The sequence below is a fragment of the Entelurus aequoreus genome, linkage group LG16, assembly GCF_033978785.1.
Source record: "Entelurus aequoreus isolate RoL-2023_Sb linkage group LG16, RoL_Eaeq_v1.1, whole genome shotgun sequence".
Taxonomy (NCBI): Eukaryota; Metazoa; Chordata; class Actinopteri; order Syngnathiformes; family Syngnathidae; genus Entelurus; species Entelurus aequoreus.
In genome coordinates, this window is record NC_084746.1 from 30,563,403 (window position 1) to 30,580,462 (window position 17,060).

Consider the following 17,060-nt stretch of genomic DNA (forward strand, 5'->3'; position numbering starts at 1 on the left):
TCAGGATGCGCCGTTTTGTTCTTTTTTAATCCACAGTCATGTTTAAAGCAGCTAGTATTTTCCCAGGTAGTGTGTCTTCTCGTGACCTCCTTACTTTTATCTTATGTCCGCTAGTAAACTCTTTGTTTTGTCTTAAGGGCTCCTGTTTGTCGGCTCACAGAGCTTTTTTGGCCAGTTCCTCATCTATTTTGAAAAAAACAGCCACACTCCTTTTTGCGCGAGAGGGGCTGTTTTTGCTCAGTGTGTTTTACTCCCTGAGAGGAAAACTGATCGCGTGCAACAAGACTTAGTAATAATGTCATTTAAAAAAATTATATATAATCATATTAATAATGCATTCTTAACTCTGTCTTTTTTTATGTAGTGCAGTTCGACTTATTCCTAATTTTGCTGTTTTCGCTCTACATCAGCTAACTCTTTTTGTATGGATTTAGACCTCTTTTTGCTGATGCTATTGTCACATTGTAAGGGCTGGTCTCCCAAAGCAGTGGTCCCCAACCACCGGGCCGCGGCCCGGTACCGGTCTGCGGACCGATTGGTACCGGGCCGCGCAAGAATTTTATTTTTATTTTTTATTTTTTAATTAAATCAACATAAAAAACACAATATATACATTATATATCAATATAGGTCAATACAGTCTGCAGGGATACAGTCCGTAAGCACACATGATTGTATTTCTTTATGAAAAAAAAAAAAAAATTCCACCCCCCTCCCCGGTCCGTGGGAGAAATTTTCAAGCACTGACCGGTCCCCAGCTACAAAAAGGTTGGGGACCACTGTCCTAAAGCTTTAGTAAAACTTGGCCGAGTACTATTCTGTCTCCGGGGTCATTTTTACTCAACATACATGTCCTCCAAAAGAACTTGGGATTGACCGGTGTGTTTTATTCCCTGTGAGGAAGACTGGTCGCACGCAACAACAGCCTTCAGGAAATGTCCTTTGTAATAGAAAGTCATAAAAAATTGGACAGAAGCACATCCTGCAGCTCATTACTGCTCCAACAACATCTTGACAAGTGACTTTTTAGGGTTATTGCTGCAGTGTTGATGTGAAGATGGGAACTTTTCCTCCACTTTGATGTTGGGCCTTTTTTTTTTTTTTTATTCCTCCCTGCCTCCTCTGTCCCCCATTTTCTTTTACAGCATTTCCCAAACTAAACCAATGCGGAATCACAGGTCTTTTCAAGGCTCGTTTGCAAAGTGTTCATCTTAGTTGAAATTAAACAAACACTCTAAAAGGCCGGATGACCGGATAATGAATGCCACTTAACTGAATGTTTACTAAATACTTTACTGCCATTAAGTGGGCTTTTATCGGCCATTTGTAAATATAGGCAATACAGAATTGGCATCTTGGTGAAATAGTTAAGAGGCTGCTAAGTACTGAATGTTTTATCTTAAATATTTGCATTGTTATTTAAGTGTAATCGACAAAAACGATAGCTTTTTTGCTCGGAAAAAGTTGCAAAAAAATTCCTTTTTAGGATGACTTTGATCTGTTAACAAAAAATGTGTGCATAAAAAGCTGGAGAGTGTCACCTCCCGCAATGCAAATGACCACAGACAGATCCTGCAGGGTCAGCATGTCTGATCAAAGCCTTCCCATCTTCCTCTGTTCTCCTTCCTCGTCTTCTTCGCACCTTGATGCCGAAGAGGTGTGAACGTTTGGGAGCCCCCCCCCCCCCCCCCCCCCCCCCTCCTGCGGTGGCTGTTTGCACCTTGAAAGGCCGCTGAGTCTGCAAAAAAATAAAAAAAGAGTAAAAGGTCATTTTTGGATCCTTTTGGAGCAAAAAGCCTGCTTATACTGTGTTATTATTGCAGGAAATGTAAAAAAAAAGGCTTTTTTTTTTACTCCTTTCCTCATGTCAGCAAAGGTGGACTTGTAGCTTTTCTTATGCATGAGTGCAGAGTGACGTACCCCCACCAGGGACCCCTAAGCAAGAGTGTCGTCTGTGAATTAACATGAACATTTTTTTGCTAATTAAAACAGCTTTATGCCTCATTTAATACAAAACGTATTATGTTATTATGTTGTGTTAAAGGCATACTTGCCATCCACTTTCCCAGCAAAAGAACTAATATCCATGTAAGTGGGCACTTAGCGGCTTCTTCTCAACACAATTTGCAACAAAGTCGTCCGTCACAAAAGCTATTTATTGAAAAGAATCAGTGGCCGGACACTAGAAACATCTGATAAATACATTAAAAAGCAAAAATAATTTACACCAAGCTGACAATGTAGTTCTACCTCCTATACAGCTCATGTCCAACAAGTAAATATGTACACTTATGTTGATTATTGTACACAAAATGACAGATCACTGCCATAGTTTTGGAAAGACTTCTTTCAGTCTACCAGGGTCTCCAAACCGTTTTAGAGTCATTCAAAGCAGCGTTGTGCAGCTCGGCCTCCTCCGAGGAAGAAACCTGACTTTGCTCGGAATCGGTGTCGTCCAGGTCAGAGTTGAGATCATCGCCGGATGTGCACGACGGTGCCGGGGACACCAGCGTCGCGTCTGCCAGCGTGACCCGGATGCGGTCCTGGCCGTGCAGGGGCATGCTCTCCAGGAGGTGGTTGAGCAACTCGGCGGCGACGGTTGGGTCGATGACCGGGGAGGTGGACACGAAGGTGTGCACATCGTGCATGCACTGGATGTAACCGGCGGTGAATCGCTCGCACGCCTCCCAGTTGACAGCGTCCACTTCAAGGAAAACAAGAGATTGTTAGAAATGTGCATCTGTAACCACAGTACTATTCATAAGTTTAAGACAGGGGTCGGCAATCCAAAACGTTGAAAGAGCCATATTTGACCAAAAATACAAAAAAATAATCTGTCTGGAGCCGCAAAAAATGAAAAGCCTTATAATGAAGGCAACACATGACCTAAGTGTCTATATTAGCTACAATAGCCTACTATCAAAATGACTATGTATCGCAGCCTGAAGCAAATCTTCATTGAAATTTAATATTTATTCTACACATTTTTACAACATTAGAAATCATTCGTAAATCAGAGGCTACTCAGAAAGTAAGATAACTCCTGGAAATTACTGGCTTTTAATGGCCAAAGGTATAGATGTGTGTGTCCAACTTAAAAGAAATGTAAGGCTGTTTTATTTTAATAGATTTATTACAATCTTTGGCAAGCCAGGTAATGTTTTCAGTGGTCTGGAACAACATGGCACACAAACAACTATCAGAAATGCAGCCAATATTACATACAGATAATGTGTCATGACACATGCAAAACTAAATTATATACAAAGAGGATAAAAGTAAACGATATTAAATTAGCTCAAATATACCTACAAATGAGACATAATGATGCAATATGTACATACAGCTAGCCTAAATATCCTGTTAGCATTGTTTAGCTTGCAGTCAGGCATTGACCAAATATGCCTGATTAGCACTCCAACAAGTCAATAACGTCAACAATGCTCACCTTTGTGCATTCACGCACAGCATAAAACGTTTGGTGGACAAAATGAGACAAAGGAGTGGAAGATTTTACATGTAAACAAACTCTTGCATCCTAGTCCACACTATGGTGAGTTCAAGAACTGTTGAAATTAGTCAGACAAAACGATGTTCACCGAATACTCTCATCAGGGAAGAATACACACAAACATATTAAACAGTGGGCTTTCTAACAATTGGGAAGGTTTGTGTCATGTTTGTCCTCAAACAAAAAACATAGTAAAACAAAAAGATATGTTTCCCCCCCATCTTTTTCCATTTTCAATAATTTTCTAAAAATGCTCCATGGAGCCACTAGGACAGCGGTTCTTCACCTGGGGTTGATCGAACCCAAGGGTGAGTCGACTTTAGGGGTTCGGCGGAGCCTCTGCCACGGAAGTCAAGGCAGAGCTGCACAGACTAAATAAAAACTTCTCCCTATCGGTGTACTATGGGTACGGCAACAGCAGAAGTCACACTGATTTGCAGGTGTGTAATTTGTTGTGGTTCATGCACTGTGTTGGTTTTGTTCTTTGAACAAGGTGATGTTCATGCACGGTTCATTTTTGTGCACCAGTAAAAAAAAACATATATAACTTTGTCTTGAATTTGAAAACATTTTTTATTTATTTTTCACTAAAGAAGGGTTCTTTGAATACGCATATGAAACTGGTGGTGTTCGGTTCCTCCAACAAGGCAGTGGTGTGCCGTCAGGGCCAGCAAGGCCTTCTCTGCTGGCCCAACATAACCAGAAATCATGATCATAATTAAAGATTTTTTTTTAAAATTTACTTTCCCTAAATATCTAAAAGTATTCATATTCTCTTCATGTCATATTATGCTCCTTCCAGTGCTGTTTTTAGTTTTAGTTTGTATCCAATCAGAATTCAGCTAGCTTATGTTGCCATGCTGTTCCAAATCTGCCTTCACAATCAACAATGCAGGCGTCTGTGCACTGTAAGTGAACGGGCACATACAGTTGATAGACAATTGTGATAGCCAATCAGATCACGGGTGGTTGTCAGTAAGGCCTTCTACATGGCCTCACGTTGAACGTGACATTTACGCGTCCTGTGATTGGATACTCACCGGGACCGTTAGAATGAATTTGAGAACACATACAGTTGAGAGAGAGTTGCGATAGCCAATCAGATTGCAAGTTGTTGACAGTAGCTGTTCTGTTACAACGTACTCTCGTTGTTAAAGTGTGTCATGCTTGTCATTTAATTAACATTGTTACATGTGTATTTGTCGCCATCATGTGGTCACGGCAGTTAATATATCTTTGAGAAATGTGTACTTTGAATCAAACTTTATTGACCGGAAGTTGCATAAGCCAAGCAGAGAAATTTACGGTATATGTTTTAATTGCTGATGCGTTTTAATTGATTTTTAAATGCGCCAGAAAATAACCCGTTTTGTGATTCAATGCCCAGTACGGTGTAAATGTGTTCCTGTATAGTATTTCTGCAGCAATGATCATGTGGTGACATCAATCATGGTATTTTGAGAGGTAATCATTGAAGTCGGAGATCACTGAAGGCCTAGGTGGGAAACGCACGACCCGTTACTGCACTAGGGTGACACTAAAGAGCCGCATGCGGGTTGCCGACCACCGGTTTAAGAGCTTGTCAATGCTGCATTTGAGAACGCTGGGAAAGGATACATCCTATTTGGAACCTACAATAAGCAACATTAATGTATCTTCAAAAAATCCTGTAGACCTAAAAACAAGACGCCAGATTTAGATAATTACGATTTTGAACGTCAGTTTCTTCCACTTTCACTCGCCACGAGCTGGACTCTGAACACTCCCAGTGACCTAGAGTGCAGCACGACCCACTTTGTTGCCAGGCGGAAGCGAGGCTACTCGAGTAAAACCTCATTATTAAAACAACAACATAAATCGACACACTAAACTATTTAAACCCAGTTTACCTTGAGCCTGGCTTTGTAGGATGCTCTCCACTCGTTTCACCGTCAATTCCAGCACTTCGGCGTTCTCTATCTTGGACTGCAGCTGCGGCAGACAAACACAAAGTATTAGCAAGCTAGCTGTTAGCACCCGTATCGTACTCCTTTAACAAGAGGAAGACTTATTTATAGTAATAATAATCACAAATGTGTTGTTTCTAACTTCGGTATTCGCCATTAAAACCCGTAGCTCGTGTAAACTCTCGTTGATGCGAGCTCGTCGTTTCTTCTCCACCAGAGGTTTCCTCATCTAGAAGCACAATTCAATTATTACTCGCTATAGTACTTAACTATTGAGAATGAACAACACTTACTTTTCTGTTAGCTCTCCCACTGCAGTGATCGCTTTGGTCCGTGCCGGTGGTGTGCTTGCCGGAGGGGGCCATGCTGTGTGCAAGGAGATCGGAGCCCCCCGAAAAAAGACGTTGGAGCTTGTCAATGGGGACAGATGGCCAAAGCTTCACTGGGCAGACCTGGCTTGTTAGTGGCGCTGCAGGGGGCCTGTGCTAGGTATGTTATTTACATATGAATAGCGACAACATTGGAGGAGTGCTCCTGTTTAGTGTCCCTAATATAGTGGCCCTCTCAACTTCGAGCACGGGAACTGCAACCGAATTATTTAACCCTTAAATCACTCTGTTGTGAACATTTTTTGACATTATTCCCCCTTAAATAAAAAAACAGAAAAACATTTAAACATATTAGAATTGTGTCAGTTAAAATGGCGACACAACCCTGTCCCTATTTGTTTGCAACAAAAAAGTCCCGCCCATATATATATATATATATATATATATATATATGTGTGTGTATATATGTATGTGTGTGTATATATGTATGTGACATCACATGGACAAAGATAAGACCTTCTGGAAGAAAGTTATTTGGTCAGATGAAACAAAAATGTAGCTGTTTGGCCACAATACCCAGCAATATGTTTGGAGGAGAACAGGTGAGGCCTTTAATCCCAGGAACACCACACCTACCGTCAAGCATGGTGGTGGTAGTATTATGTTCTGGGCCTGTTTTGCTGCACGGTGCAACAGGGGTTAGTATGTGTGCCTCACAATATGAAGGTCCCGGGTTCGATCCATGGCCCGGGATCTTTCTGTTGGCGTTTGCATGTTCTCCCCGTGACTGCGTGGGTTAGTATGTGTGCCTCACAATATGAAGGTCCCGGGTTCGATCCATGGCCCGGGATCTTTCTGTGTGGCGTTTGCATGTTCTCCCCGTGACTGCGTGGGTTCCCTCCGGGTACTCTGGCTTCCTCCCACCTCCAAAGACATGCACCTGGGGATAGGTTGATGGGCAACACTAAATTGGCCCTGATTGATTGCACAGTGAATGAATGTGAGTGTGAATGTTGCCTGTCTGTGTTGGCCCTGAGATGAGGTGGCGACTTGTCCAGGGTGTACCCCGCCTTCCGCCCATGTGCAGCTGAGATAGGCTCCAGCACCCCCCGCGACCCCATAAGGGACAAGCGGTAGAACATGTATGGATGGATGTAACTGGTGCTTTAAGTGGGACAATGAAAAAGGAGGATTACCTCCAAATACTTCAGGACAACCTAAAATCATCAGCCCGGAGGTTGGGTCTTGGGCGCAGTTGGGTGTTCCAACAGGACAATGACCCCAAACACACGTCAAAAGTGGTAAAGGAATGGCTAAATCAGGCTAGAATTAAGGTTTTAGAATGGCCTTCCCAAGGTCCTGACTTAAACGTGTGGACAATGCTGAAGAAACAAGTCCATGTCAGAAAAACAACAAATTTAGCTGAACTGCACCTATTTTGTCAAGAGGAGTGGTCAAAAAATCAACCAGAAGCTTGCCAGAAGCTTGTGGATGGCTACCAAAAGCCCCTTATTGCAGTGAAACTTGCCAAGGGACATGTAACCAAATATTAACATTGCTGTATGTATACTTTTGACCCAGCAGATTTGGTCACATTTTCAGTAGACTCATAATACATTCATAAAAGAACCGAACTTCATGAATGTTTTTTGTGACCAACAAGTATGTGCTCGAATCACTCTATCACAAAAAAAAAAAAAGAGTTGTAGAAAGTATTGGAAACTCAAGACAGCCATGACATTATGTTCTTTACAAGTGTATGTAAACTTTTGATCGCGACTGTATATATATATATATATATATATATATATATATATATATATATATATATATATATATATATATATATATATATATACTGTATATATTTATTTATTTGTTTATACAGGTAATTATCCATCCATCAAAGCCCAAATCTAAACTAAACAAAGAACAGCAATATATAATACAACACAGAGCCTTGTTAAATAGGCCATAGACTAGCCACTTCTCACGTTGCATCATTAGTTAGATAATCCCTTGTTATGATGGCTTGTTAGCCATCAATCCCCTGCACAAATAAACAATGTGAATTGGAAGCCATTTGTCAAGTACGGCCCTCCAGTGTGTGCGTGTGAGTGTGCGAGTGTGTGTGTGTGTGTGTGTGTGTGTGTGTGTGTGTGTGTGTGTGTGTGTGTGTGTGTGTGTGTGTGTGTGTGTGTGTGTGTGCGTGTGTGTGTGTGTGTGGATGTGTGTAAAAAAACCTGTCATTTGTCATCACGGGCGATTTCTGTCTGCGGTGAGTCACAAAAAGAAAGCTGTGTTTACGCCTGCATGCGTGCGTCCCTCATGTATTTTGGTTAATGTAAAGAATAAATATTAACGATTAACTAAAAATATAAAGGTACTTAAAAGTATACCATTGCTAATATCGTGATAATCGATGGATAGTACATATTTTAGTATAGATACCCTAAACAACTATTTTGCCACACTTACAACAATGTGCACGTTTTTATTTATTGTTATGGTACATACTTGCACAATAAGACTGTTTATTCCATATACGGTATGGTACATTAAAGAACTGCACTTTTTAAAAATAGTTTTGCCTATTGTTCACAATCATTATGTTGGACAAGAAGACAGATGTATTTTAAAAATGCATTTTAACTTGTGAATAAACATAAATAAAAGTCTGCTTACAATGGAGTCAATTGGAGGTCCTCTATCCCGCCCATAAAGCCCTTTAACCATCTAAAAACTGACACCAATACTCCATTTACAATTAATGACTTGAATATTAACCATGAGTATTAGCGATATTGTTATTATAAGTGCCAACGCAGACAAACTATTTATAGCGGAGCTGTGGTCAGAGGAAGCTAACTAGCTGAGGCTATGTTGACATCATGGGCCGGTGAGCTGCTTTCTCACCTCTGTGCATGTGAAAGTTTTTTCTGGATCATAAATAATGTTTCTAACCTTGATCGCCGTAGAATGAGAAAATCCATCCATCCATCCATTTTCTACCGCTTATTCCCTTCAGGGTCGCAGGGGGGGGGGGGGCGCTGGAGCCTATCTCAGCTACAATCGGGCGGAAGGCGGGGTACACCCTGGACAAGTCGCCACCTTATCACAGGGCCAACACACACAGATAGACAGACAACATTCACACTCACATTCACACACTAGGGCCAATTTAGTGTTGCCTATCAACCTATCCCCAGGTGCATGTCTTTGGAGGTGGGAGGAAGCCGGAGTACCCGGAGGGAACCCACGCAGTCACAGGGAGGACATGTAAACCACACAGAAAGATCCCGAGCCCGGGATTGGACCCAGGACTACTCAGGACCTTCGTATTGTGAGGCAGACGCACCAACCCCTCTTCCACCGTGCTGCCTGAGAAGAATGAGAAAATAATCCGGCAAATTGGTAATCTTTGACAGCCAATTTAGAGCAAGAAGAACACCAAAAGCTGATTGGTTCCACCCCACATTTTACTTTGCGAGGATTATGAGCCAATCTTCATCTAAAAAGGAATATATGAACAATTGAACATTCTATCAGTCGGGATCCCTGTGATAGCAGACATTGTACAGGAAGAATAGAATAGAATAGAACGTGATGTTTTATTATGTCTGTTGGCTCTCATGATGTCTGCAGTGAGTAGTAATCAGTGATGTTGTCGAAAGGAAAAGTGAACATCGTGATGCCTTTGTGAAATCAATGCGCCGCCATATGCTACGCCAAAATGTGTAAATATGACAAGTTATTATAAATGTGCCTTCTTACATTACATATATACTAACAGTGTGTAAATAAACCCTTGATTGAGGTGTTCCAGTTTATTTCGAACATACATACAATACAATGTAATGCATCACATATTTCCAGTTGTTTTATTACAGCACGTCCGAAAAGGAGTAGGAAGAAGCAGATCTTATTTAATCCTGCCCCTTTTCATATCATAAAAATGGTATCCCATTTCCTTGTTCTCTGTAACAGAACAGTGAATAAATAAATAATGTAACATCATAAGTAAAAAAAAAAAAATTAAAGGCAGACTTTTGATAGCATTTCTTTATTAGTTATAAATGCATAAAAAAGAAAAACTTGTCTTATATAAGGATTGTGAATGATAGGGAATATTAAAAAAAAAAGTGAAATTCTCCTTTGAGGTTTGTACAATTAGTGCAATTTGAAAGGTATACTATAGCTAATATCGTAATAATCAATTAATAGTACTTATTTTATTCCACTTTTTAGTGTGGATACAATTAGCAAACGTCAAAACAACAACTTTTAGCCACACCTACAACAATATGCACTTTTAAAAAAATGATTCTCGTGGTTTCGTAATATGTAAGGTTTATATTGTGTAACACATTTATACACAATGCAAACAGCTATCGCGTGGGCCTACATTGTTCCACATGCTTTAAATAACTAAGACCGGAAAATGGTATCATTCATAGCTATGATATTATACGGCTTATCAAAAATGTGCCAGGGTTGGAAATCTGGCGCAAACTCAATTTAGCAGCAAAGACTTTGATGCAAAGCTCCACTTCCGGAGGATGATGCCTTTCACGATTTGTACTAAAACCCGGAAAACTACCATGTAGGGCATTTACTTTCAGAATAAGGGCATGAAATGGGAACGCATAGCCCAAATAGGACCTATAATTTAATGTATGTACTCGAATCATTTAAATATGACATTATATTCGTATGAGAACAGGGTTAACACCCAAAAACGCTTGTATTCTATATGTTTTACCTCGTGGCGTTGACGCTATGCTCTTATTTTGACAGCGTTCGGGCGATTTTTCCGTGTTACCCACGCAGTGCTTATTCGTCACAGTAGACGTGCTTGTGAGGTCACAGAGACTCCGTCAGGAGATATAAAACCTCTTCAATTCGCTACATGAAGCCAGCGAGCTTCATCTTCGAGAGGAGACAAACGCAACAATAAAAGAGAACAAAATGGTGAAGATAACCTTCCAGGCAGTTTCGGCGCCGAAGGCCGACAAAGACAACGAGGAAGACCACATCGTTATACCTCAGGCTCACGTGAGTTAACATACTTTTTATTTAAATACATCATTTGCTATCCGTGACATTGGGCGGATTTTTATTGTAGTTTTTTACCTTGGCTGAAGGCGAAAACTATTATAAATTGCAGTTGACGTTTTCGGGCAATAGAACCTTATAGCGCAGGTGCACGAGTGCAGCCGTTAACATGACGTCACCTTTTGTTGACCTTCTTTGCAGCCCTACATGCTTCCTCACACTCATGCACTACCAGGCAGAAGTTTGGAGATAATTTTGCATGGTGGTGTTTATATATTATGTTTGTCCATATAACAGTGGTTCTTAACCTTGTTGGAGGTACCGACCCCCACCAGTTTCATATGCGCATTCACCGAACCCTTCTTTAGTGAAAAATAAAATGTTTGTTTTTTTTCAAATTCAAGACAAAGTTATATGCTTTTGGTAACACTTTAGTATGGGGAACAGATTCTAAGTAACAAATACTTAATTTAGAGTTATTTGGTTAAGGTTAGGGTTAGAGGGTTAGGGCCAGGGTTAGAGGGTTAGGGTTATAATAAGGCCATGCCGAATAAGGCATTAATAAGTACTTAATAATGACTAGTTAAGAGCCAATATGTTACTAATTTGCATGTTAATAAGCAACTAATTAATGGTGAATATGTTCCCCATACTAAAGTGTTGCCATGTTTTATTACTGGTGCACAAAATTAACCGTGCATGAACATCACCTTGTTCAAAGAACAAAACCAACACAGTGCATAAACTAACAACAAAGTACACACCTGCAAATAAGTGTGACTTCTGCTGTTTCTGTATTTGTAATACGCTGATAGGGAGAAGTTTTTATTTACACGATGAGTCGGGTGTGTCTTGACCTCCGCCGAACCCCTTAGCCCGACTCACCGAACACCTAGGGTTTGATCGAATCCAGGTTAAGAACCACTGATAACATTAAATTCAAGCAAACTAGTCAATTGTATGCAGAAAACCTGTGACGTCAAGGGTTTCATGCCTGGACTCATGACTCAAGCTTTAAATATGCTCACATAATCCTAATATAAGATATGCATTAAATGTATGTGCATACATACAAAGATAACATTGTGATTGACAGTTATACTTGGTATTGTTTACAGTAAAAAAAAAAGGAAAAGTATGAGGTTACATGTGCGCTTACTATTGTGAATTACATTTAAAAAATATACAAACTTTCCATAGAAGGCTAAGACAAAACAGTACCTTTGTGCTATTTAACATTGGGTTTAATAAACTTTGCAAATAAAGTGATATTTTTTTGATAATACTGCATATATGTTGTTATTTATTAAACCAAAAACTGATATTTTATTTTTATCACCCATGTTTCTTTACTTATTTGTAACCAACAGAATATCGGTAACTGCTCGATTCGGAGATTTTTTCATTAGTTTTACTGCTTTTTGGACATGTATAAATGTGCAAGAGTAAGCATTATTTTGTTTGTGACCTATTTTAAGCATATTCCAAATGAACTAAATACTGCAGTGCAGTTCTACACCAATACACCATGTCTTTAAAAACTAGACAAAAGGGCAGTTTTGGAGTTTTAGGTGTACCTAATACAATGGCTTATGTCCCATGTTAGACCAGTGCTTCTCACCCACTCCACTGTGACTATACATATTATATAAATATATCTCTGCATAACATTATATCCTCATTAACATTAAAGACAACACAAAAGAAATATAGATCAACATACAACAAAAAAGTATAACTTTATTTACATTGTTTTATTAACATTTATTATTTATTAACATTTAGCTTTTTAGATAAACTCTTAAGTAATAATAAATCCAAATTGATCAGCAACATTTACTCAGGGGCACAATATATAAATCACTCTGACAACACAAAAATTAATTAATTATGCAGATTTATTTTCTTTTAATCAAAATGACAAAGTCAGGATTAATGGCTACAATGAGCACATCTTTAGTGCATCGCTTTTCAAAGTGGGGTTTGAAGTATGACACTGCAGGTTGCTGATAAAACATGTTCAGGGTGACATTCGCCTCTGGAATAGCACCGTGTGACCCACTATTTGAGGAGAACTGCTTGTCCCCGACACAACCCACCTTTTCACTGTAATACATGTTGAATAATCTATATGTAGATGTTTACTTTGGCAAAGCTCATTCACAAGCTCCCGACAATGAATCAACCACACGTCTGTATGACGCAAACACATGTGGTGTTTCTAACAGGTGTCACAGCCTCTCTGTGCGCATGTTTATTAATAAGTCGTCCTCTGCCAAAAGGGATCCCAGCTGACTGCTCTCCTTTCTGACTCCCACCGGGGGATGCCAGCTCACAAGTACAGATGCTGGAAGCGCACCTCTCAGCTCAGAATAGGCCTGAGATGGGCCACGTGCCAGCCAGCGCCTCCGTCAGCCTGACGCAATCCGAGCTCCCCTTCCGCTCGCCATAGCAACAGTAGTAAGGCGAAGGCTTGCTTGTGAGACTGTGGGCGGGCATCTGCTGGTGTGCCTCATTGCGCTCAGTCCTACGTCTATCAGATCTCCTCGCCTGACTCATCGGGTCTTGGAATATAGCCGGTACACTTTGAGCTGAAGCGAGGTGCTACTTCCGATCTCACTAGCTCCAAATGAGGCTTGTTAGGCTATATCAGTGTTTGACATGAGTCCATGTAGATCAATATGATTGATGAAGAATCATCTCACTGAATTGTGTTTGTCTTTTCCAGGATCAGCAGACTCTTCCAATCAAGGGCAAGAAGCACTTCCCAACACGACTGTGCTCTCTAATATGTGGCGTAGTGGTCCTCATTGTAGGATTGACGCTAGCCTCCATCTATGCCTACCGTGACTACTACTATCCTCAGGTTTGTTCTCCATCACACCTACTCAATTCCATGTAGGATTTCCCCATTAGGAAATATTGCACATTAAATAAATACTTAAAATGCACACAGAGCATAGCGTGGAAGGTCAAAGACAAAGGAGCCTTGATTAAACATAAGTTTAAATCTTTATGATAAAAAACAAAAATAAAGTCACTTTTTGTTAACGCATGGATGTAGAAGATCTACATTTGTCGTACAAGTACAATAAACAGTTAATCACTGTCAAGTAAAACATAAAATTGTGTGCTCACCTTGGCAATCATGCGACTCATGTACAGTACAGGACAAAAGTTTTGACGCACCTCATTTCAATACATTTTCTTTAGTTTCATGACTATTTACATTGTAGATTGTCACTGAAGGCAACAAAACTATGAATGAACACACATGGAGTTATGTACTTAACAAAAAAAGTGAAATAACTGAAAACAATGTTTTATATTCTAGTTTCTTCAAAATAGCCACCGTTTGCTCTGATTACTGCTTTGCACACTCTTGGCATTCTCTCGATGAGCTTCAAGAAGTAGTCACCTGAAATGGTTTTCACTTCACAGGTGTGCTTGAAGCTCATCGAGAGAATGCCAAGAGTGTGCAAAGCAGTAATCAGAGCAAAGGGTGATTATTTTAAATAAAGTAGAATATAAAACATGTTTTCAGTTATTTCACCTTTTTTTGTTAAGTAAATAACTCCACATGTGTTCATTCATAGTTTTGAAGCATTCGGTGACAATCTCCAATGTAAATAGTCATGAAAATAAAGAAAATGCATTGAATGAAAAGGTGTGTCCAAACTTTTGGCCTGTACTGTATGTATTTGTGAAGCGAGTCGCTTGGCATTATGACTTCTCGACTGTCTTTTAGTATTTAAGGGAACTCATTATAATATCGGCCATTTCGTAGTAAGCGGCCAACACAAAAGGATGTTTTTCTTCTGTCACAATTACTGAATAAATTAATTAAACAATAAATAAAAATAAACTTGATAACTTTGCAGGCATTGCCCGGATTGTCCATGTGTTTCTTTTAATTGTCTATATCGCTTCATATGTGGGTGCAAGAGGGTTCACTCTGCATCACTCTGAGTACCTGAGCGTGTTTATTCAATAGCACAAGGGAATGAACGTAGTGGGTCCTCTTGTCGTCCATTCACAATCTTTGTCTCTGTGAGTGGAGGCGGGACCACTGTCTTCCAACACATGTACAGACAGTCGATAGTGAGAAGCACCGAAAAGTAACAATAGTTTGCAGAACAAATATGATCGCAAAGCCAAATGTCACGGCCCGTCAACACAGACGAACGAAAAAGTATGCCCAATTTGTTGGAAAGTAATAGGAAAAAAAATATTTCCAACTTGTGGTAAAAACTTGCACTTCAAGATATTAATTAAATATCTTTTAAAGTGCATTGTTGCAAATAGATTGAGAGTCCATTTTGTTTGTTTACTTATTTAAGATAATAAATCTGCAATCATTTTTAGGACAATATGTAGGCCTTGTTATCGTCATACATTTTCCATTGGCTCGCCACGAACCATGTGACATCCTAACTTGAGTTTCGTTGTTCACGACATCAGCAGCTCGCAGCAGGAAGAGACTTCTTCCACTGCCGGGTGGTCTTCGAGGACACGGTGTACGCACCCCTCCGGGGAAGACAGGAGCTGGAGGAGAACGTGGGCATCTACTTGGATGAAAACTACGAGCAGATCAGCGTTCCCGTGCCGTACTTTGGAGGCTGCGACCCGGCTGACATCATCCACGATTTTGAGAGGGTGAGTCCCCCCGACTTGACTTTGGACACGTTCTCCTTTTAAAAGTGTTTGATCACATGTGTAATAAGATGCATTTCTTCTTGGTGTCCAGGGTCTGACTGCTTATTATGACATTGCACTGGACAGCTGCTACATCACTGAGCTGAATACAACCATGGTGATGCGTCCAAGGAACCTATGGGAGCTGCTTGTCAATCTCAAGGTGAGAGCTTCACTCCATAGCTTTCCAAAAAATAATGACTTTCTTTCACAAAATAGCCTGGATAGAAGACTTCTTACATGAATAAGTATATAAAATATATTATTTTCCCCTGGGACACTAAAATTCTTGATAAAACTTGCTAAAACATAAGGATAAATGTGTACATTTAGGTTTATTGTTTTTAATAAGAGGTATATTTTGTTGTCATATACCAACCAAACTGACAGTATTTATTTTTTATTTTTTCCACAGGTAGGGGCGTATCTCCCTCATACGTACCTGGTCCGGGAGGAGATGGTGGTGACGGGCCGGGTGAGGAACATGAGGCAGCTGGGCCCTTACATCCACAGGCTGTGTTACAGCAAAGACACGTACCGCCTCCGACGCCGCAGCCAGCATCAACGTGAGTGCACACTCTGTTTTCTTTTTTGCTTCTCATTATCGACATCGTCTGTACCCGCAAGGAGGAAAGAATCGCACCATTGAGTCACAGGGAATCCAGGTTTCTGGTGCGGAGGAAGAAGGGAAACAAATATTGACCAAATATAGACTTCCTGCCTGTCATTGCAGCCGTTTTACATACAGCTTGATTTCTGGATGTGTGGGCGCAGACTGGGAACTCTTGTGAGTCACTCGTAGTGGAGTGGACACACTCACTCCAAGTGTGGAGGATGGAGCGATGAGTGATAGCTCATGCGAACATTTTGATAGGCGTGACAGCTTTTGACGATGATGCATGCAACTTCCTCTTCTCTTGTACAAATATGGATTGGCAGATTCTACCCGATTAAGCATCATCTTTGGGAACTTCATCTAATCAAAATGTGAGCCTGAACGCCTCACAATAGGGCAATCAATACAAAAAGCTAAATGTAATAAGTTGTGATTTGAATTGTACAAAAAATGTTGTAGTATTTTGGAAATTTAACAAATGTACAATGCTTTAGAATAAAAATAAAATCCAAGTACCAGTATTTTAAATTGAGCCTGTGAACAATTAAATGTGATTTGTTAAGCTCCCCAGTAGATGGTGCTAACTCCACTATCTTGAATATTTAGTTGATATTTATTTTAATTTAGCTTTATTTTGTAGCTTTTGTTATTTGCCAATTAAATGTATTTTTAAAGTATTTTCTTCAAAAATGTTGAGTTTAAGATTAGTTTATAAAAATATGTTTTTATTTAGACTGCAAAAAACAATGCTAGTTTTTAATAGGTTTCATTTGGGCTCAAATCAATTCTGCCAAGCATTGATTTGTTACAAAGTGAGACAATCTTAGTGTTTATGTTAGCTACACCGCAAGCATTTGTTTATGTCAAATTTCAAATAAAACCGGTATTGTCATTCATGTGCCCATTCT

General features: G+C 39.9%; 2 protein-coding genes across 3 annotated transcripts in view; one reads left to right on the forward strand and one right to left on the reverse strand.

Annotated features, from left to right (window-relative positions):
* Nucleotides 1–2,138: 2,138 nt before the first annotated feature.
* Nucleotides 2,139–6,111, reverse strand: hes6 (hes family bHLH transcription factor 6). Its single transcript, XM_062022619.1, has 4 exons — nucleotides 5,751–6,111; nucleotides 5,600–5,686; nucleotides 5,401–5,482; nucleotides 2,139–2,704 (listed from the first exon to the last, which is right to left on the reverse strand). Exons 1-4 carry the CDS (start codon nucleotides 5,820–5,822, stop codon nucleotides 2,355–2,357), a joined length of 591 nt encoding a protein of 196 aa, XP_061878603.1. The 5' UTR covers nucleotides 5,823–6,111; the 3' UTR covers nucleotides 2,139–2,354.
* LOC133630835 (integral membrane protein 2C-like) overlaps nucleotides 5,302–17,060 on the forward strand; it is a 12,543-nt gene continuing 784 nt past the window's right edge. The window contains exons 1-6 of one of the 2 annotated variants that reach the window (XM_062022618.1): nucleotides 5,302–5,946; nucleotides 10,584–10,841; nucleotides 13,570–13,707; nucleotides 15,306–15,497; nucleotides 15,589–15,699; nucleotides 15,952–16,102. In XM_062022618.1, the coding sequence (XP_061878602.1) occupies nucleotides 10,755–10,841; nucleotides 13,570–13,707; nucleotides 15,306–15,497; nucleotides 15,589–15,699; nucleotides 15,952–16,102 (679 nt within the window). In that variant the 5' untranslated portion in view covers nucleotides 5,302–5,946; nucleotides 10,584–10,754. Of the gene's footprint in view, nucleotides 5,947–10,583; nucleotides 10,842–13,569; nucleotides 13,708–15,302; nucleotides 15,498–15,588; nucleotides 15,700–15,951; nucleotides 16,103–17,060 lie in introns of both variants that reach the window. The other variant, XM_062022617.1, reaches the window with a different exon arrangement.